General features: G+C 39.2%; 3 protein-coding genes across 4 annotated transcripts in view; 1 reads left to right on the forward strand and 2 right to left on the reverse strand.

Moving 5' to 3' along the window:
- LOC116064311 (CD209 antigen-like protein E) overlaps positions 1-15,484 on the reverse strand; it is a 114,107-nt gene extending 98,623 nt beyond the window's left edge. The window contains exons 1-2 of one of the 2 annotated variants that reach the window (XM_036005925.1): positions 15,295-15,484; positions 905-982 (exon numbers count right to left, since the gene is read on the reverse strand). In XM_036005925.1, the coding sequence (XP_035861818.1) occupies positions 905-982; positions 15,295-15,322 (106 nt within the window). In that variant the 5' untranslated portion in view covers positions 15,323-15,484. Of the gene's footprint in view, positions 1-904; positions 983-7,251; positions 7,330-15,294 lie in introns of both variants that reach the window. The other variant, XM_036005924.1, reaches the window with a different exon arrangement.
- Positions 1-23,312, forward strand: part of si:dkey-22o22.2 (neural-cadherin) — a 221,494-nt gene that overhangs the window by 50,246 nt on the left and 147,936 nt on the right. The gene's annotated exons all lie outside the window — the stretch shown is intronic.
- On the reverse strand, positions 18,003-22,223 carry LOC116064387 (CD209 antigen-like protein E). The gene is made up of 4 exons (XM_031319573.2): positions 22,044-22,223; positions 18,500-18,663; positions 18,252-18,352; positions 18,003-18,175 (listed from the first exon to the last, which is right to left on the reverse strand). Exons 1-4 carry the CDS (start codon positions 22,171-22,173, stop codon positions 18,040-18,042), a joined length of 531 nt encoding a protein of 176 aa, XP_031175433.1. The 5' UTR covers positions 22,174-22,223; the 3' UTR covers positions 18,003-18,039.

Here is a 23,312-nt window from a genome sequence, read left to right on the forward strand (position 1 = left end):
GAGAGAGAGAGAGGGAGAGAGAGAGAGAGAGAGAGAGAGAGAGAGAGAGAGGGAGAGAGAGAAAGATAGAGGAGAGAGAGAGAGAGAGAGAGAGAGAGAGGGAGAGAGAGAGAGGGTGGTGCTAACGTTAGCTAAAAACAAAGTGGTGGAGCGAGCTAGAAAAAAAACGCTGGCAGTTTAAAAAAAGACGGCCAGTGTGATCATAGCCTTACACTCCAGGATTTGATTTAATGTCATCATTGGCTTACGAATCTCGGTGCAAGCACCTCGGTCCTAGTCGCATCACTGTCGTGCCAATAATTTGATGTTATATTAAACCCTAGTGTAATATTGAGATTATACAACAACGGTTACCAACAAAATAAAAGTTATAATCAAACTGTATTCATATTGTGGGGCAAATCACTCTCAAAATAAAAAAGAAAAGCAACAGAGACGATTTCTAGTCCATACGTGTTTAGTCAGCCCGTCAACTTAAGCTAACGTTAGCTTTGTAGAGACCGTGGCATTTCCCAAACTGAATAATTACCACCAAACTGCTTTGCTAGTTCTATCCTGTTATAACTAAGATATCTGCTGAAAAAAAGATTTTTTTCCATGGATAGATTTAGATACTGATTTACATGAATACAAATATTTCAGAAACTATTTTTTAATTCAACTCTGTAATGTTGATATAGAAATGGCTGAGTAATATTTTAAGTGATGTGCGTGGTGTACTCAAACGGCTCTGGGTGTGCTGTCATGCTGATTGGAGCACGATCTTAATGTCTATTTGACCAATCAAATTGTCTGTGAGGATCTACTAGTTGTATAAAACATTCAAAGTGCTACAGGAAAAAAATGAAAAACATTTTTGATGAATAAATCTCATGTTTAACAATATTAAATGTGTGAAATGTACCTGGACGAGCTGCCACTTTTTCCACAGTGCATGCTGGTACATTAACATAGTCAGCTGTTGCTTCTTCCTCGATTTCCTCTGAAAGATAAACATCAAACACAAATGTAGACAACATCCTGGCACATTAAAATAAAGGACATAATATCTTACACACAGACACATAAACAGAGTATTTTTAATTACCAATTTCCTCCTGTGGATCTCTGTTCATCCTGAACAAATGTTTAAAGTGCTGCTGCAGTCCTGTATGAGAGCTGTTAGGAGGGTGTCTGCTCCGCTGTGACAGTCTTAGTGAACTTCTCCTTCTCACACATCTTGATCAATGATGTTGTAACTTCCTAAATGATGTTGTTTGTTCTGACGTGGAGTCAGCATGATGTACGGAAAAGACGGTAACAACAATGTGTCGCAGGGTTTTTATTTTATGCATTGAAACAGAACTTTGCTTCTAGATAGATAAAACACTCTACATATTAATATGATTTACATTAAATGCTGAAGATAAACAAGTGATGCTGTGCCTCCATTTTGGCTCATGAGTAGCAACAATATAACCTGTCACACAGGAAACAGGAAGCTGAGCAGTCTGTCTGTACCTCTCATCAATCTGCTGATATACAAATTATAAGCATCACATCTCTAACAAAGGAGAACAAAAGCACATTCAGAGTTATTAATAGTTAACAGTTTAGTAGCATACCTATATAATCCTATATCTAATTCACCTATACATTACATTTACACACACACACACACACACACACACACACACACACACACTATTATATTATCATGCAGAGCATCCAGTAAACTTTTCAAGTCCGACTGCAGTGTTTAAACAGATAAAGCCTTCTTTTTGCAGATCCATCCATTTCTCTCAGCATAGCTCTCTGATCTCCATTTGAACCTACCGACAGAAACTACACACTGACCGTCAGCAGCAGATGGTGGTTCATATATCCAGCTGCTGACACTGAGGGAAGAACATGATGTTTAGATCAAGGCTGATAGATTCTATGATTCAAAGTGTTTAGGAATGTGTCTCTTACCTTTCAGTCAGATCACTTCCATCGATCCACTTCCATCTCCCTCCTTCAGCTCTCAGGCCAATCCAGTATCTGTACCAGCTGTAAAAACTGAGTGCATCCTGACAACGGAGAAACAGTTATCAGATATTTAAACACTATACTTAAATAAACACACGGTCATCTACAGTCTCACAGTGTGTTCACACCTAAAGAAAATTCATTTTATTTCATAATTGTGTCATTAAAAACTCCCACAGTTTCCTCATTACCTGTTCCTCCAAACTACGTACAACAACCAAATCTGAACTCCGTTCTCTGCAGTCTTCTCGAGCTTCTTCCCAGGTTTTCTGATCAGGAGGATCAGCGTCATAAAAAAGATAGCAGCTGGACTTGATGAGTCTCCAGTCCTTCTGACAAGGTTGACACCGTCTCTCTGAAACTACAGAGACCAACCAATAAACAACATTACTGCATTGTGATATTATTATTATTAGGGTCCGAGCGCATGTAGAATGTCAAGACGTACAAAAAGCTTATTGGAGGAATACCCTTAACGCAACAGGAAGTCCGCCATTTTGAATGGCTGTGGAAAAGTTAGAAACTAGAATTGCAAGCAGTTATGACTGGGTCCAAGCCTCCCGGCGCGAGTCACCCCTGACAAATGTCAGGAAATATCGAGTGGTGTGAGCCGCAAGGTCTGTGGTACATTGCCGTTGCAAATATCCCATTAACGTTGATTAAGTAAAAGGGCCAAAACCGGTCTACATTGACTATAGTGCCCCCTAATGGACGATCTTCGCCAAATTTGGTACAGAGCCTCAGAGCGGTATGCCGAATGAGCAGCACAAGTTTCATGTTGATAGCAATTAGTACGGTAGAGAAATTGCAATCGCAAATGTCCCATTTAAATGCATTGAGTTATAGGCCAAAACGCATCTACGTTGATTATAGCGCCATCTAGTGGCCTATTTTCGCCAAATTTAGTACAGAGCATCGCAGTACGATGTTGAACTATAATCTCAAGATTTGTGCTGATAGCATTTAATTTGGCAGAGGTATGCTAAAGTTTGTGCTTTGTAGCTTGCTATGAAATTTTGTTTGGTCGTCAATTGCGCATAGTTTAACGTAGCAAAATTCTTTTGATGACTTTTGGTCAGGTCCATCTGCAGATGCTACCTACCAGGTTTCGTGCAGATCGGTTGTACGGCCTAGGAGGAGTTTGAAAAAGTTGGTTTTGCACATTGCACAATATTGCGAAAAAACTTTTTAGCGGAAATGGGCGTGGCCTATATCATCAGATTCAGCTCGATTCAAGGAAGGATGTGGATGTAAAGCTTTCTAATGTGGGATGTGTAATGTGAGAGTTAGAGGCAAAAACACGTTTGGCGTCATTATAGCTCCCCTTAGTTGCCAATTTTCGTAAAATGGCAAACAAGAATGGCAAACAAGAATCTAAAGTTTTGCTTTCATAGCATTTTTTTTGGCTGAGATATGGCAAAGTTAGTGTTTTTGTAGCTAGCTACACAAATTTGTTTGTGCGTAATTTGCGCAGTTTTCATCCGATAAAAATTCTTTTGATAAATTTTTGTCAGGTCAGTTGGGAGATGCTACGTACCAAGTTTCGTGCAGATCGGTCACAAAGTCTAGGAGGAGTTCGAAAAAGTAGGTTTATTACAAATCACGATTTTTCACGCATAATAGTATAGGCGGAAATGGGCGTGGCCTATATCAGGAAATTCAGCTGAATTCAGGGAAAACGTGGATATGTGTATTTTTAATGTGCGATGTACAGTTTGGGAGTTAGAAGGCCAAACACGTTTTTTTCTGCTATAACGCCACCTAGTGGTGGAAGTGGCTGAATTTTTTTGTCCAAGGTCCTTACAGGGATCTGGACCATTCCTAAAAATGGCAACCCCCCCACCATGTACTGTTTAGGCTGTTGCGTGAGTTTTAGATGGAGAAAAATAAGAAACCTTAGGGAAACAATAGGGTTCCACAGCTCCGCTGAAGATGTGAACCGCCCCCTCGGGCTTGAACCCCTAATTAGTGAGATTTTGGCCATTTCCACGTCGTACTTTAACAAACTCCTCCTAGAGATTTCATCCGATCGACTTCAAATTTGGCCTGTGCCATCTTAAGACGTTAAAGATGAAAAAAATAAAAACTTTTCGTCATGGGGCGTGGCCGTGGCGGGGCTGCCATTTTGTGTGTTTCGCCATCGAACCAGGAAGTGGGTGTAACTTGAGTGTACATTGTCCAATTGGCTTGAAACTTTTCAGGATTCATAAGACTCTAACTCTGAGGACATCTACAGGCCGATATTGGCTCAAAGTCATAGCGCACCCTAGTGGCAACAGGAAATAGGCCCAAAAGTACTCAGAGAGATTTCATCAGATCAACTTCAAATTAGTTATCTGCCATCTCAAGACCTTAAAGATGAAAAGTTATTAAAAGCAAAACCTTTCGTCCAACGGTGTGGGCATGGCGGCCATTTTGAGCGTTTATCGATGAACAAAGAAGTTGTTGTAACTTTAGTGTACATTGTCATTTCTGCCCGAAATTTCTCACGATTGAAAAGGGTCCAGGCCTGAGGACATCTATAGGCCAAAGTTGACTTTTGGTCATAGCGCCCCTCGCTGGCAACAGGAAATGTGCCTTATATGACAAACATCATCTGATTTACATGAAACTTATAATGTGTGGTCTACATGTGATAGTGAGCCGCCCCCTATATTTTAACCACGCCCACTTACTCAGACCACGCCCCCTTTCATAACATTGGAACCGTTTAAGGTAGAGTCTTGTGTGAGGTGTCATTGAACTCAGCAGAGAGTTTCTTCTTCATTGGTGATGGATTGGCCCGCCCCCTATGCTTAAGCCAAGCTCCTTTCATAACTGGTGACCCATTTAAGGTAGAGTCTTGTGTGAGGTATCATTGAACTCAGCAGAGAGTTCTCGTTTCATTAGTGATGATTTGCAGTGTCTGAGTGCCGCGCAAATGCACGGTCGCAAGGAGCGGTGTTCGCCAGTAACCCCGACGTGCAAGGAGGTGCGAGGGCCCATCCAACGCTGCTTGCAGCCATAATTATCAGTTATTATTGGACCTAATTAATGGGATCTGAACATACCGTTATTTATTTTGGGGCAGTATTCATCAATGCTCCACTGAGCTCGACTGATGTTATGTATTTGTCCTCTTAAGTTGTTCCTCTCCGTCTCCAGCTCCTGGTTTACTGCAGTCAGGTCTGTGATCATCATAGTAAGCAATGCATTTTTGTTTTGTTTATCAATTATGCCACTTTAGTGTTTCACCTTATAATAAAAGACAATACAGGATGGATTCACATGTTTCAAATCTATCTTAAAACAATAGTCAGGTGTTCATATGAACATTAAAACTGAGTTGGTTACACTTTACTTGAAGGTATCTACATAAGAGTGACATGACACTGTCACGAACGTCATAAACATTATAAACAAGTCATAAACGTTTATGACATAACGCTTCTTTTAGTAGGTGTCATTCGGTTTGGTCATGACAAGTTATGGTTAGGGTTAGGGTTCATGTGTCATGTGTTCATGATAGTGTCATGTCACTCTTATGTAGATACCTTCAAGTTAAGTGTTACCACTGAGTTTTCTCACTCTGATCATTCCTCCTGTTCATACTAGAGAATAACTAATTACTAATGCACTTGTAATTTAAAAGATGGGGACAAAGTCCACAGTCCTACTTCAGTAGTCTAAGTTTGCCAAAATATGTTTTTATCTTTAAATATCTTTGTGTTGTTATCACTCTGCAGCAGAAATCCTGTCTGGGAAAACACAAAGAGTGAACTTGGTATTATAAAGGTTGTAACTTTAGATGATACAAACTTGATTTCTCTAACTCAGACTGCTGAAGCCTCATATTAGCTTCAGATCAACTTTGGAATACATGTTTGAGCAGAGCCAGTATGAAGAGGAGGAAGGATTACACCGAGCAAAAACTGTTTCTATGTACGTACAGTATGGGCATCTGACAGACTTGATAAAATGTGAACCTGTCCTTTAAATAAGGACTAACAACAACAAGTTAAGACAGTGGTACTCACAGTAGGTACGGAGGCCCATGATGACTAACAGTATCAGCCAACACACTGCTATCAGTAGAAAATACTGAGAGAAACAGCGAAACCTCTGGTCTGAGAGAGAAATAAGAATTCAGTTTACTTAATGATGTTGATTATTCAGTCAGAGATTAGATGATTAGACTCTATTGATCCCAAATTGGGAAATTTCAGTGCTACAGCAGCAAAATATAAGACACACATACAGAATATGAAAGAAATAATAAATAGGATAGAATACAAGAACAACTATTCAAAAAAGAAAGAATGTACAAACGTATACAGAAGTGATGAATAAATAATGTACAACCGACTTAAATAGTATTTATAAAGATGTAAGTAAAACCTTTGTTTGTGCAAGTTGAACTTAGTGCAGTGTTGTCATCAGGGTTTATAATTAGCACCATCTACCAGCCACGTGCTGGTAAAATATGCAAGTGGCTGGTAGATTAGCTTCATTCACCAGCCAATAAAAACAATGGTAATATATTGAGTAGCTGGTAAAATGTGAACTTTCACTAGCCATTTGGCTAGTGGACGAAAAAGTTAATTTTGAACCCTGACTGTGATGTATTTGAGTCTTATCTACCACTCAGTGATGAAGTGTTAAAACGTTGTATTGCCTGCGGTAGGAATGATTTTTTTGTAGCAATATTACACTCCAGGGTTTGATTTAACGTCATTATTGGTATGACAGAGATGTGGCTAGGACCGAGGCGAATAACTACCACACATAGAAACACCAAACTGCTTTACTAGCTCAATCTTGTTGTAACTCTAAGATATCTGCTGAAAAAACAAATTTTCCATTGACACATTTAGTTCCTGTACCTTTCCGAAATTCACATTCAACTATTTTTAACATAGCACCGAGGCATCGGCACAGCTGATCAAAACATTTCCAGTGAAAGTTAACTTCAGTGTGTTGTAACAAATAAGCCGTTTAATCCCATGAATCATTTATATATATGAGTTAGAGAGCTTTTGTGTTCAAACAGCTCTGGGTGTGCTGTCATGCTGATTGGAGCACGTCCTAAATGTCTAGTTGACCAATCAGATTGTCTGTCCGGATCAACTTGTTGTATAAAACATTCAAAGTGCTACAGGAAAAAAATTAAAAACATTATCAACCTTCATTACTATAACATTTTTAGCATCGTGATTGATAGATAAATCTCATGTTTAACAATATTAAATGTGTGAAATGTACCTGGACGAGCTGCCACTTTATCCACAGTGCATGCTGGTACAATAACATAGTCAGCTGCTGCTTCTTCCTCCATTTCCTCTGAAAGATAAACATCAAACACAAATGTAGACAACATCCTGGCACATAAACATATAGTAGATTTACATACAGACAGATAAACATTAGAGTATTTTTAATTACCAATTTCCTCCTCTAGATTTCTGTTCATCCTGAACAAATGTTTAAAGTCCTGCTGCAGTCCTGTATGAGAGCTGTTAGGAGGGTGTCTGCTCCGCTGTGATGGTCTTTACTAGACTTCTACTTTGAGGATGTGACTGTTATCTTTTAAGTTGGCAGCTAATAAGAAGGTGTTTTCTGAAGAGGAAGTAGAGTGCGTGCATTACTGTTCAAAGTGTCTTAATAGATAAGACCACAAGGGGAACAAAGTCTGTGTCTTAGTGTCCACAGACCACAGGGGGAACAAAGTCAGAAATATACAGACTCTGGTTGCCTAAATAATTACACTAATTACAAAAATGTTTGATTTTAACACGGCTGTAAATTATGCATTTGCTGCCAATGTGATGTCATGCTTCAAAAGCATCATGCATTATGAAAAATAATGTGTACCAACTTTAATTTCACAGAGAATATGTTTAGTTGTTAGTTCTGCTTTTAAGATGAGGCGGAGTTGTTGTGTGTTTAGCAGTTAATGTCTTAAGTCTTCTCCTTTAATGGTGTTAAAGCACACTGTGTGTATCTGCCGTCAACCTATCATCAACCGACAGTAACTTTTATCATAATCAAATTCAATCATTTCTTTCTGCTGAGACTGAAGACCCATCTGACAGAACATGAAATTCTTCTTTTTTGCTGTTTCTTTAAGTCAAGACGTGATCAATAACGTGATCGTGGTGTGCAGGGCTTTAAATTAACTTTTTTGATCACCAGCCAACACAGCTAGCAGATTGTTAAAGTTACCAGCCAATCAGACTTTCCACTAGCTAATGGTTGTACAACACGTCACGACAATGTGTTCAAGGGAAATGTAGGATTAGAACTACAAGTAGTGTTGCTAGTTAAGATTATGTTTCCAAGCCAAACACACATAAAACTGCCCAAATTGTTTTGGGGAAAACAGACCAGTCCAGCAATCTGTCACATTGTTTCTACATCCTGGCGATTCAAAGAGATGCAGAGTTATTCACTTCTTTCAGTGTGGTATTAGTACTTTTACTGAAGTAAAGGGTCTGAATACTTCTTCCAAAGCTATCCGTTTCTAGTTTCCTCTTGTTCAAAGCTGCAAAACAGTTTTTACAGCTGGAGGAAATTTCAGAGACACATCAGCAGCCCATCTCTATCCTCTTCTCCAAACTTCTGTCAGCTTCCTGCTGTCCTCTCCACTCTGTTTTCTCGTTTGAAACGCAACAGCAACCTCTCAAAGTCTTGGTCTTGTCTTTGTCTCAACCCCTCAAAGTCTTTGTCTTGTCTGGGTCTCAACCCCTCAAAGTCTTGGTCTTGTGTCGGTCTAAACTCCTCCTGATGATACTTACAGACTTTTACTGAAGTAACATTTCCAATGCAGGACTTTTACTTGTAACAGAGTATTTTTACAGTGTGGTATTAGTATTTCTACTGAAGTAAAGGATCTGAATACTTCTTCCACCACTGGATATGTTGATTACCATCTATATCCAGTGTTTATTCTCTTCATCCTGAACAAATGTTTAAAGTCCTGCTGCAGTCCTGTATGAGAGCTGTTAGGAGGGTGTCTGCTCCGCTGTGACAGTCTTAGTGAACTTCTCCTTCTCACACATCTTGATCAATGATGTTGTAACTTCCTGAATGATGTTGTTTGTTCTGACGTGGAGTCAGCATGATGTACGGAAAAGACGACAACAACAATGTGTCGCAGGGTTTTTATTCATTGTAATGAAACAGGACTTTGCTTCTAGATAGATTAAACACTCTACATATTAATATGATTTACATTAAATGCTGAAGAAAAACAAGTGATGCTGTGCCTCCATTTTGGCTCATGAGTAGCAACAATACAACCTGTTACACAGGAAACAGGAAGCTGAGCAGTCTGTCTGTACCTCTCATCAATCTGCTGATATTCAAATTATAAGCATCGCATTTCATACAAAGGAGAACAAAAGCACATTCAGAGTTATTAATAGTTAACAGTTTAGTATCATACCTATGTAATCCAGTATCTAATTCACCTATACATTACATTTACACACACACATCCACACACACACTCACACATCTTTAAAAGTAATTGTAAATATTTGTTTTCTCTTTTTTATACAGTAAACTAAATAAAATGGCTATATATTTTTGAAAAACAAAAACTAACTTGTGAAGTATAAGCTTTGACAGTTTGATATTTATGAAGCCAGTTGATATTATCATGCAGAGTATCCAGTAAACTTTTCAAGTCTGACTGCAGTGTTTAAACAGATAAAGTCTTCTTTTTGCAGATCCATGGCCTTCTCTCAGCACAGCTCTCTGATCTCCATCTGAACTTGTAAGAAACTGCACACTGACCGTCAGTAGGAGGTGGTGGTTTTTGTATCCAGTCGCTGACACTGAGGGAAGAACATCATGTTTAGATCAAGGCTTATTTTAGGGATTGTGTGTGTGATTGAGTGGAATGTGTCTCTTACCTTTCAGTCAGATCACTCCCATCGATTCATTTCCATCTCCCTCCTTCAGCTCTCAGGCCAAACCAGTACCCGCCGTTAAAACGGAGTGCATCCTGAGAAGAGTTATCAAACAGTTATCAAATATTTAAGATCGACACTTAAATAATCACAGTGATCTACAGATTCGGTGTGTTCAGACCTACAGAAAAATACATATTTACATTTCATAATTGCATCATAAACATTATTTTCTCATTACCCGTTCACCATGACTATGTACAGCAACCAAATCTGAACTCCGTTCTCTGCAGTTTTCTCGAGCTTCTTCCCAGGTTTTCTGATCAGTCTTATAAAACAGATAGCAGCTGGACTTGAAGAGTCTCCAGCCCTTCTGACAAGGTTGACAACGTCTCTCTGAAACTACAGAGACGAACCAATAAACACCATTACTGCATTGTGATATTACTATTATTGGTTATTATTGGATCTCATTATTGTGATCTGAACACACCGTTCTTTACTTTGGGGCCGTATTCATCAATGCTCCACTGAGCTCGACTGATGTTTTGTATTTGTCCTCTTAAGTTGATCCTCTCCAGCTCCTGGTTTAGTGTCTCCAGCTCCTGGTTTACTGCAGTCAGGTCTGTGATCTGGTTTTCTAAGACGCTGAGTTTGTCATTGAGGTTTGTCAGGTTGCAATTGGCAGCCATCAGCTCACTTACATCACTGCCATGACTTAATGTAGCAACTGCAAAATGAAAAAGAGCTTCTTAATCAGAGTGGTAGGGACATTTTGTTTTTTTGATCAATTATGACACATTACATTATAATAAAAGACATTACAGGATGGATTCAAATCTATGTTAAAACAATAGTGAGGTGTTCATATGAACATTAAAACTGAGTTTTCTTGCTCTGATCATTCCTCCTGTTCATACTAGAGAATAACAGATCTTTTACTAATGCACTTCTAATTTAAAAGATGGGGACAAAGTCCACAGTCCTACTTCAGTCCAAGGTTATTATAGTTTTGCATTTTTCATTAGTTTTGATTTTTATTTCATTTTGACTTTTTGTTTTCAAATTCAGTTTAGTTTTAATTAGTTTTTAAAGCGGGTTTGCTAGTTTAGTTTAGTTTTTATTTTTTGAAAATGCTTAGTTTTAGTTTAGTTTTTATTAGTTTTAGTCTTTTTTGTAATATGGGTTATTTGTCGGGGGATTCAAAAATGATTGTGTAATAATAACTCAAAAAAAACATCATACAATTTTAGAAATATGTATTCACAATATATTCAACAATAACACAAGTACATAAAATGTAGCCTACATATGGTCATGAATATGTAAACAGTCTACACAAGACGCAGTATGTGCAAAATGTGTAAGTGACGTGTTCCAGGAAAAAAACCTAAATAGCAACAGACCAGAGTGATAGAGAAAGATGGCTCTGCAACAGACTAAAGAAGACATACATGAACAGGTGTTTTGAACTTTGGTTCGAGTAAAGTGGTGAACTTTTTTAAGTCAATCGACTCACACAGTTGTGTAGACATCCCAGTATCAATCCACACATTAACCCTTCCTCACACTTTTGGTGTTCCTGCGTATTTACTAACCAGCAGCTGTCAGGTCGCCGGTGAAAGCCCTCCTGTAGTGTTCTCTGTCCTGCTGTTGTCTCTGTCATACTGCCTGGCCCTGTACCCATACATCCACGCTCTGTACCGGGGTTAGCTTCTGTTTCGGGTAAAGGGGGCTTTGCGTTCTCCTTTTACTTGTTAAGGTAAGCTAGGTTAGCCTCCTAGCTTGTGTGCACTTCTCAAATGTACTTTCAAATTCGTGGGATTTTTCCCTGTAATAAATTGACCACATGTTTTACCACCTTCCACTGCAAGGAGCTTTTATCTGACACAGTCATAATCAAATAGGTGCCGCGTTCTTCTGACTTTCAGTACCTCTATGATGCCAGGCGAGGGGCATGGACTATGTTGTGTTCAATTTGACGTGGAATGTCAGAATTTCTGGGTTCCCAGTCGGAAACTATACATGTCTACGGGAAATGTCATGGTCGGAAAGATATACGTTATTTGCTCTATGAAAGACATCCACAAAGACGAAAACTAAGGACATTTACTCGATTATTTTATTTTATTTTAGTTAATTTTGCAAACAGACATTACAATTTTAGTTTAGTTTTTTTTTTTTTATTTCAGTTAACGACAATGTTTTTTCCCACCTAGTTTTCATTATTTCGTTCGTTTTCGTTAACGATTATAACCTTGCTTCAGTCGTCTAAGTTTGTCAAAATATGTTTTTATCTTTAAATATCTTCGTGTTGTTATCACTCTGCTTCAGAAATCCTGTCTGGGAAAACACAAAGAGTGAACTTGGTACTATAAAGGTTGTAACTTTAGATGATACACACTTGATTTCTCTAACTCAGACTGCTGAAGCCTCATATTAGCTTCAGATCAATTTTGGAATACATCTTTGAGCAGAGCCAGCATGAAGAGGAGGAAGGATTACACCGAGCAAAAACTGTTTCTATGTACGTACAGTATGGGCATCTGACAGACTTGATAAAATGTGAACCTGTCCTTTAAATAAGGACTAACAACAACAAGTTAAGACAGTGGTACTCACAGTAGGTACGGAGGCCCATGATGACTAACAGTATCAGCCAACACACTGCTATCAGTAGAAAATACTGAGAGAAGCAGTGAAACCTCTGGTCTGAGAGAGAAATAAGAATTCAGTTTACTTAATGATGTTGATTAATCTGTAATGTACATGTTTTATGACCCAAACATACACATGTGGAGACATGCATATATACACTCACCTAAAGGATTATTAGGAACACCCTACTAATAGCGTGTTTGACTCCCTTTCACCTTCAGAACTGCCTTAATCCTTTGTGGCATTGATTCAACAAGGTGCTGGAAGCATTCTCTAGAGGATAGCATCTTGCAGTTGATGGAGATTTGTGGGATGCACATCCAGAGCACGAAGCTGCCGTTCCACCACATCCCAAAGATGTTCTATTGGGTTGAGATCTGGTGACTGTGGGGGCCATTTTAGTACAGTGAACTCATTGTCATGTTCAAGAAACCAATTTGAAATGATTCTAGCTTTGTGACATGGTGCATTATCCTGCTGGAAGTAGCCATCAGAGGATGGGTACATGGTGGTCATAAAGGGATGGACATGGTCAGAAACAATGCTCAGGTAGGCTGTGGCATTTAAACGATGCCCAATTGGTACTAAGGGGCCTAAATGTGCCAAGAAAACCACCCCCACACCATTACACCACCACCAGCCTGCCCAGTGGTAACAAGGCATGACGGATCCATGTTCTCATTCTGTTTACGCCAAATTCTGACTCTACCATCTGAATGTCTCAACAGTAATCGAGACTCATCAGACCAGGCAACATTTATCCAGTTTTGAAAGGTCCAATTTTGGTGAGCTTGTGCAAATTGTAGCCTCATTTTCCTATTTTTAGTGGAGATGAGTGGTACCCGGTGGGGTCTTCTGCTGGTGTAGCCCATCCGCCTCAAGGTTGTGCGCGTTGTGGGTTCACAAATGCTTGGCTGCATACCTCGGTTGTAACGACTGGTTATTTGAGCCAAAGTTGATCTTCTATCAGCTGGAATCAGTCCGCCCATTCTCCTCTGACCTCTAGCATCAACAAGGTATTTGCACCCCCCAGGACTGCAGCATACTGGATGTTTTTCCTTTTTCAGACCATTCTTTGTAAACCCTAGAAATGGTTGTGCGTGAAAATTCCAGTAACTGAGCAGATTATGAAATACTCAGACCAGCTCGTCTGGCACCAACAACCATGCCACGCTCAAAGTTGCTTAGATCACCTTTCTTTTTCATTCTGACATTCAGTTTGGAGTTCAGGAGATTGTCTAGACCTGGACCACCCCCCTAAATGCATTGAAACAGCTGCCATGTGATTGGTTGATTAGATAATTGCATTAACGAGAAATCTTACAGGTGTTCCTAATAATCCTTTAGGTGAGTACAGTGCATCATTTTTTGTAGCTATATGTACGAATGGATCATGAGAACAGCCTGTCCTCACACAGTGTCAAAAATCAAACTGGTCGTCACAAAGAGAGAAGTACGTGGTGGAACGGCTCTGGGTGTGCTGTCATGACTCATGCTGATTTGATATGTCTAATTGACCAATTAGATTGCCCGGTCAGATCTACTTGTTGTATGATGTATATTTAAAGTGCTACAGAAAAAATACAAAAACTTTTTCAATCTTCACCACTATCACATTTTTCAGCATTATGATTGATAAATAAATCTCATGTTTAACAATATTAAATGTGTGAAATGTACCTGGACGAGCTGCCACTTTCTCCCCAGTGCATGCTGGTACATTAACAAAGTTAGCTGCTGCTGATTCCTTGAGTTCCTCTGAAAGATAAACATCAAACACAAATGTAGACAACATCCTGCCACATAAACATATAGTAGATTTACACAGTGCTCACCGGTACGCAGTACCGGCACTTCTACATTTTACTCTTAAGCGTACCTGCACTTTTTCTTGCGTACCGCTACTTCTGGCATGTAGCCGGTACTCTACCACTGACAGAGAAAGCGTCAGTGTCAGGGAGATTGACCCTAACATTACATAAACTACACTACCCAGAGGGCACTACGTGTCTTACCACAGTTCAGAAAAGCTGTCTGATGCCTGCAGCCTGACCATAACAGATTTTTCACTGCTGAAAACCTAGAAACTAAAAGAAGTGTGTCGAGTTTGTAAGTCGTTATGTTAGCCTGGCTTCAGAAAGGTACTAAAAGAACCAGACACGTCAACAGAGGTCCAAGTCCAACCAGAAACATCAGGTACGATTCATGAGCTTCAAACTAACATTAATATGGATGTGAACGGAACAGCTAGCGTTAATGAGGGGTCTGCAGCTACCAACCTTAATGTTACCTTAGTCAATGACACCGACATCAACAATAACGTGAGTAACGAAACACATGGATGGCCTGACTGTTGGTCAAGGGACCAAATGATGTATTTTTGCTCCACGAACAGCTGGCTCGTTTTTAAAGATAACAAACTGGGCTGCAAAACATGTAACAGCATCCCCTCACCTGCTGGCCAGACAGAGAGGGGACTAAAGCTGTCAAGACAATCTCACACACACACACACACACACACACACACACACACACCCACACGACTGGTTTAAATAAATACATACATTTATCTTGTTAATAAATACCAGCAATATCTCCAAGTTTTGTTTTTCACTGTAGAAATCTCAAATGTCATAATAATTGGCTAATGCAATAGAGTACCAGCACCTTTTTTTTCCACTTCACGCACTGAATTTACATACAGAAACATAAACATTAGAGTATTTTTAATTACCAATTTCCTCCTGTGGATTTCTGTTCATCCTGAACAAATGTTTAAAGTCCTGCTGCAGTCCTGTATGAGAGCTGTTAGGAGGGCGTCTGCTCCGCTGTGACGGTCGTCACTAGACTTCTACTTTCAGGATGTGACTGTTTTCTTTTAATTCTGCAGCTAATAATAATGTGTTGTTGTGAAGGGGAAGTAGAGTGTGTGGAACAAAGTCTGTGTCTTAGTGTCCACAGACCACAAGGCCAACACAGTCAGAAATGTACAGACTCTGGTTGCCTAAATAATTACACTAATTACAATTTTCTTTTTTATTTTAACACAGCTGTAATTTTTGCTTTTGCTGCCAATGTGATGTCATGCTTCAAAAGCATCATGCATTATGAAAAATAATGTGTACCAACTTAAATTTCACAGGAAATATGTTTAGTTGTTAGTTCTGCACGCAGTGTGGTTTAACACCAATGGTGTTTAACCACACTGCATGCATCTGCAGCACTTTGCCACGCTGCTGACATCAACCTATCATCAACCGACAGTAACTTTTATCATAATCAAATTCAATCATTTCTTTCTGCTGAGACTGAAGACCCATCTGACAAAACATGAAATTCTTCTTTTTGCTGTTTCTTTAAGTCAAGACATGATCAATAACGTGATTGTGGTGTGCAGGGCTTTTTTTTTAATCACCAGCCAACACAGCTAGCAGATTGTTAAAGTTACCAGCCAATCAGACTTTCCACTAGCTAAATGTTTGTTTGTTGTTTCCTAACTAACTTTTGTTTACCGTTCATCTTCTCTGTTTCAGGGTAGCTAGTAATCGATGCCGCGCGCTAGGCACGTAGCCAATGGTTGGACAACACGTCACGACAATGTGTTCAAGGGAAATGTAGGAGTAGAACTACAAGTAGTGTTGCTAGTTAAGATTATGTTTCCAAGCCAAACACACATAAAACTGCCCAAATTTGTTGGGGAGAAAATAGACCAATCCAGCAATCTGTCACATTGTTTCTACATCCTGGCGATTCAAAGAGATGCAGAGTTATTCGCTTCTTTCAGTGTGGTATTAGTATTTGTTTTTTGTTGAAATTTTATATTCTCTGTTGTTATGTAATTACTGTGTTATATGTTGGGACCCCCTCGAAAACAAGATGAGACATCTCAAGGGGTTTATCCTAATAAAGAAATTTTTAACAATTAGTACTTTTACTGAAGTAAAGGGTCTGAATACTTCTTCCACCACTATCCGTTTCCAGTTTCCTCTTGTTCAAAGCTGCAAAACAGTTTGTACAGTTGGAGAAAATTTCAAAGACACATCAGCAGCCCGTCTCTATCCTCTTCTCCAAACTTCTGTCAGCTTCCTGCCGTCCTCTCCGCTCTGTTTTCTTGTTTGAAACGCAACAGCAGCCCCTGGTTTCAGGAGTCTCTGATGAAATAAAAAGCTGCTGTGTCATGGTAGCCCTGAGTCAGGAAGTCACCTCGGTCCGACACTCGTCTCCCGAGGCTCCGACGCTGAGTCACGTTACGCTGCTCTGCAGTCGAGTTCAGATGCAGGTTTTTAAGTCAGTGGATTCACAGGTAGAATCCTCGATAGAGAGTGTTCAGTGAAATATAAACGACTTCCATTCGAGTGTTCAGAGGATCTTTTCTGGGTTCAGAGGACAAAGCTTTACAGAGTGACAGCATGAACAAAGATAAACAGCAGAGAGATAACTTACAGTCCATCCCAAAGGTGTTGGCATTTAATTCTTGTCTGGGTCTCAACCCCTCAAAGTCTTGGTCTTGTGTCGGTCTAAACTCCTCCTCATGATACTTACAGACTTTTACTGAAGTAACATTTCCAATGCAGGAATTTAGTTGTAACAGAGTATTTTTACAGTGTGGTATTAGTACTTTAACTGAAGTAAAGGATCTGAATACTTCTTCCACCACTGGATATGTTGATTACCATCTATATCCAGTGTTTATTCTCTTTATCCTGAACAAATGTTTACAGTCCTGCTGCAGTCCTGTATGAGAGCTGTTAGGAGGGCGTCTGCTCCGCTGTGACAGTCTTAGTGAACTTCTCCTTCTCACACATCCTGATCAATGATGTTGTAACTTCCTGAATGATGTTGTTTGTTCTGACGTGGAGTCAGCATGATGTACGGAAAAGACGACAACAACAATGTGTCGCAGTGTTTTTATTCAATGTAATGAAACAGAACTTTGCTTCTAGATAGATAAAACACTCTACATATTAATATGATTTACATTAAATGCTGAAGAAAAACAAGTGATGCTGTGCCTCCATTTTGGCTCATGAGTAGCAACAATACAACCTGTTACACAGGAAACAGGAAGCTGAGCAGTCTGTCTGTACCTCTCATCAATCTGCTGATATACAAATTATAAGCATCACATCTCTAACAAAGGAGAACAAAAGCACATTCAGAGTTATTAATAGTTAACAGTTTAGTAGCATACCTATATAATCCTATATCTAATTCACCTATATATTACATTTACACACACACACAGACACACACACACACACACACACACACACACACACATCCACATACAGCTTTAAACGTATTTGTAAATATTTGTTTTCTCTTTTTTATACAGTAAACTAAATAATGCCTAAATATTTTTGAAAAACAAAAACATTTAAATTGTGACGTAGAAGCCTTCACGGTTTGATATTTATAATCCATTTGATATATTATCATGCAGAGCATCCAGTAACCTTCTCAAGTCTGACTGCAGTGTTTAAACAGGTAAAGTCTTCTTTTTGCAGATCCATCCATTTCTCTCAGCACAGCTCTCTGATCTCCATTTGAACTCGTCAGAAACTACACACTGACCGTCAGTAGGAGGTGGTGATTTTTGTCTCCAGCCGCTGACCCTGAGGGAAGAACATGATGTTTAGATCAAGGCTGATAGATTTTATGATTCAAAGTATTTAGGAATGTGTCTCTTACCCTTCAGTCAGATCACTTCCATCGATCCACTTCCATCTCCCTCCTTCAGCTCTCAGGCCAATCCAGTATTCACCGTACCAGCTATAATGACGGAGTGCATCCTGAGAAGAGAGAAACATGTATCAGAGATTTAAACACTATACTTTAATAAATACACTGATCTACAGACTCACAGTCTTTTCAGACCTAGAGAAAATACATTTTATTTCATAATTGCGTCATAAACATTCCCACTGCTTCCTCATTACCTCATCCTCTTCATCTTGTACAACAACCAAATCTGAACTCCGTCCTCTGCAGTCTTCTCGAGCTTCTTCCCAGGTTTTCTGATCAGAAGGATCATTAATCAGATAGCAGCTGGACTGGAAGAGTTCCCAGCCCTTCTGATAAGCTCTACACTGTCTCTCTAAAACTACAGAGACCAACCAATAAACAACATTACTGCATTGTGATATTATTATTATTATTGGTTATTATTGGACCTAATTAATGGGATCTGAACACACCATTATTTACTTTGGGACAGTATTCATCAATGCTCCACTGAGCTCGACTGATTTGTATTGTATTGACTGTATTTGTCCTGTTAAATTGTCCCTCTCCGTCTCCAGCTCCTGGTTTACTGCAGTCAGGTCTGTGATCATCATAGTAAGCAATGCATTTTTGTTTTGTTATCAATTATGCCACTTTATTGTTTCACCTTATAATAAAAGACATTACAGGATGGATTCACATGTTTTAAATCTATCTTAAAACAATAGTCAGGTGTTCATATGAACATTACAACTGAGTTTTCTTGCTCTGATCATTCCTCCTGTTCATACTAGAGAATAACAGATATTTTACTAATGCACTTCTAATTTAAAAGATGGGGACAAAGTCCACAGTCCTACTTCAGTCGTCTAAGTTTGTCAAAATATGTTTTTATCTTTCAATATCTTTGTGTTGTTATCACTCTGCTTCAGAAATCCTGTCTGGGAAAACACAAAGAGTGAACTTGGTACTATAAAGGTTGTAACTTTAGATGATACACACTTGATTTCTCTAACTCAGACTGCTGAAGCCTCATATTAGCTTCAGATACACTTTGGAATACATCTTTGAGCAGAGCCAGTATGAAGAGGAGGAAGGATTACACCGAGCAAAAACTATTTCTATGTACATATGGGCATCTGACAGACTTGATAAAATGTGAACCTGTCCTTTAAATAAGGACTAACAACAACAAGTTAAGACAGTGGTACTCACAGTAGGTACGGAGGCCCATGATGACTAACAGTATCAGCCAACACACTGCTATCAGTAGAAAATACTGAGAGAAGCAGCGAAACCTCTGGTCTGAGAGAGAAATAAGAACTCAGTTTACTTAATGATGTTGATTATTCAGTCAGAGATTAGATGATTAGACTCTATTGATCCCAAATTGGGAAATTTCAGTGCTACAGCAGCAAAATATAAGATACACATATATATATATATATATATATATACATATATATATAATGCCCGACGAGGCACCTCGAAGGGCATTAACCTGCTTATACCACGGTCACTTGCCAAATAACATATTTTTCAAACATTAGTTTATATTTTAATTAGTTTTACAATCGAAATCTAAAGTTTATCCAAACAATAACTCCATTTTCCTGGCTACGCCTGACGGTTTGACTAATACCTGGAACAATCATTCCCATCCATCAGGTTCTTATGCAACGCAAACGTTGTAGACTCCCCCAGGAATTAGGAAGGACCTTAGATACGACTTGCCTCCCTTAGCAACCGAAGATATTTATATAGTCCGCTCAGCTATAGAACCCTTCAGTTTAGCTATGAGCCAGAAAGCTAACGCTATGCTAGCAAGATCCAAAGTCAATAACATTGTGTACAGTTGGCAATCAGTAAAAATAATTTGACAGTATGTTGAACAACAAGACAAGCTAGCTATCAGCCATGTCATTGTCCCCAAAACAATATAACAACTTTTACGAAGAATTTGATCCGTGATGTGTAACGTTACTGTTGGCTGCAGCAGCGCAGCCTGAAGTAGCGACCTGAACAGTGACCGGGATGTGAGATAACGTTATTCTCTGTGAAACAAAGTCAGTCCAGAGGGGAAGTATAACTTTCTTGCAGCCTGTGTGTTTTAGCGCCATCCTGTGGTGTTCAGAGGACGAGTTGGAAATAATAAATCCACATTTCCTTTTTGATTTAATGTAGCGCATTAATTTAGAACAGTAAACAGGCAGTTTCACCGGAACTCCTTTAGTAGGTGTCCTACATCACTTTTTAATGGACACCCTGCAGCCAATCAGAATCAAGTATTCACCCAGACCATGGTATAAATATATATATATCACAGTGCATCATTTTTTGTAGCCATACGTACAAATGGATCATGAGAACAGCCTGTCCTCACACAGTCTAAAAAATCAAACTGGTCGTCACAAAGAGAGAAGTACATGGTGTGCTCAAACGGCTCTGGGTGTGCTGTCATGCTGATTGGAGCACTATCATAATGTCTAATTGACCAATTAGATTGCCCGGTCAGATCTACTTGTTGTATGATGTATATTTAAAGTGCTACAGAAAAAAATACAAAAACTTTTTCAATCTTCATCACTATCACATTTTTTTGCATTATGATTGATGAATAAATCTCATGTTTAACAATATTAAATGTGTGAAATGTACCTGGACGAGCTTCCATTTTCTCCACAGTGCATGCTGGTGCATTAACATAGTCATCATCTTCTTCCTCGATTTCCTCTGAAAGATAAACATCAAACACAAATGTAGACATCATCCTGCCACATAAACATATACTAGATTTACACACAGAAACATAAACATTAGAGTATTTTTAATTACCAATTTCCTCCTGTGGATTTCTGTTCATCCTGAACAAATGTTTAAAGTCCTGCTGCAGTCCTGTATGAGAGCTGTTAGGAGGGCGTCTGCTCCGCTGTGATGGTCTTTACTAGACTTCTACTTTCAGGATGTGACTGTTTTCTTTTAAGTCGCCAGCTAATAAGAAGGTGTTTTCTGAAGAGGAAGTAGAGTGCGTGCATTACTGTCCAAAGTGTCTTAAAAAGATAAGACCACAAGGGAAACAAAGTCTGTGTCTTCGTTTCCACAGACCACAGGGGGAACAAAGTCAGAAATGTACCAACTTGGGGCGTCCTGTAGCTCACCCAGTACCAGCGTTCGCCCCGCGGTGGCTGAGTCCTGCTGCGGCGCAGGGTTCAAATCCGACCTGCTGCCCTTTCCTGCGTGTCATCCCCGATATCTCTCCCCCTTTCATGTTTATCCACTTTCGAATAAAGGGAAAAGCCCCAAAACATTATGTACAGAGACTCTGGTTGCCTAAATAATTACACTAATTACAAAAATGTTTGATTTTAATGGCTGTAAATTATGCATTTGCTGCCAATGTGTTGTCATGCTTCAAAAGCATCATTCATTATGAAAAATAATGTGTTATCAACTTTAATTTCACAGAGAATATGTTTAGTTGTTAGTTCTGCTTTTAAGATGAGGCGGAGTTGTTGTGTGGTTAGCAGCTAATGTCTTAAGTCTTCTGCAGATACACACAGTGTGATTTAACACCTTTAATGGTGTTAAATCACACTGCACCAGATAGCAGCTGGACTTGATGAGTCTCCAGCCCTTCTGACAAAGTTGACACGGTCTCTCTGAAACTACAGAGACCAACCAATAAACAACATTACTGCATTGTGATATTATTATTATTATTGGTTATTATTGGATCTAATTATTGTGATCTGAACACACCGTTATTTACTTTGGGGCAGTATTCATCAATGCTCCACTGAGCTCGACTGATGTTATGTATTGGTCCTCTTAAGTTGTTCCTCTCCGTCTCCAGCTCCTGGTTTACTGCAGTCAGGTCTGTGATCATCATAGTGATAATGCATTTTTGTTTTTTTTATCAATTTTGCCACTTTAGTGTTTCACCTTATAATAAAAGACATTAGAGGATGGATTGACGTTTCAAATCTATCTTAAAACAATAGTTAGGTGTTCATATAAACATTAAAACTGAGTTTTCTTGCTCTGATCATTCCTCCTGTTCATACTAGAGAATAACAGATCTTTTACTAATGCACTTCTAATTTAAAAGATGGGGACAAAGTCCACAGTCCTACTTCAGTCGTCTAAGTTTGTCAAAATATGTTTTTATCTTTAAATATCTTTGTGTTGTTATCACTCTGCTTCAGAAATCCTGTCTGGGAAAACACAAAGAGTGAACTTGGTACTATAAAGGTTGTAACTTTAGATGATATACACTTGATTTCTCTAACTCAGACTGCTGAAGCCTCATATTAGCTTCAGATACACTTTGGAATACATCTTTGAGCAGAGCCAGTATGAAGAGGAGGAAGGATTACACCGAGCAAAAAGACAGTTTTTGCTAATATGGCTATTAGACAGACTTGATGAAATGTGAACCTGTCCTTTAAATAAAGACTAACAACAACAAGTTAAAGGAGAATTCCGGTCGATTTCAACACGTAGCTCTGTTGTTTGTAAATCTGGAGTGCTGTCAGTAGCATTACATTACATTACATTACATTACATTACATGTCATTTAGCTGACGCTTTTATCTAAAGCGACTTACAATTAAGTGCTTTCAATTGTGAAGGTTCAAACTCCAGACAACAAGTAGTAAGTGCAAATACATTAGCTTTAAATAAGCAAAGCTACAAAGAGAGACATGAAATTGCAGGTTCAAGAATTTTTTATTTTTTTTGTTTATCCGAGGTGTAGCCGGAAGAGATGTGTTTTTAGCCTTCGGCGGAAGATGTGTAGGCTTTCAGCCGTCCTGATGTCGATGGAGAGCTCGTTCCACCATTTGGGAGCCAGGACAGTGAACAGTCGGGATTTCATTGAGTGATTAGTTCTCCCTCGCTGTGAGGGGGCAGCAAGCAGGTTGGCTGACAGAGCGGAGCGGGCGGATTGGGGTATAGGGTTTGACCATGTCCTGGATGTAAGCTGGGGCTGATCAGTTCCTGGCCCTGTACGTAAGTACTAGTGTCTTG

The sequence above is a fragment of the Sander lucioperca genome, chromosome 10 (assembly GCF_008315115.2).
Source record: "Sander lucioperca isolate FBNREF2018 chromosome 10, SLUC_FBN_1.2, whole genome shotgun sequence".
In the NCBI taxonomy this organism is placed as follows: domain Eukaryota; kingdom Metazoa; phylum Chordata; class Actinopteri; order Perciformes; family Percidae; genus Sander; species Sander lucioperca.

Bases quoted from the DNA above. Each gene is read 5' to 3' on its own strand.
- LOC116064387 (XM_031319573.2), bottom strand. From the start codon at position 22,173: ATGATGATCACAGACCTGACTGCAGTAAACCAGGAGCTGGAGACGGAG. The intron at 18,664-22,043 runs GTGTGTTCAGAT...TGGTCTCTGTAG, and splicing joins CTGCCCCAAAGTAAATAACG to TTTTAGAGAGACAGTGTAGA. The intron at 18,176-18,251 runs GTAAGAGACACA...TTCTTCCCTCAG, and splicing joins GGAAGTGATCTGACTGAAGG to GGTCAGCGGCTGGAGACAAA.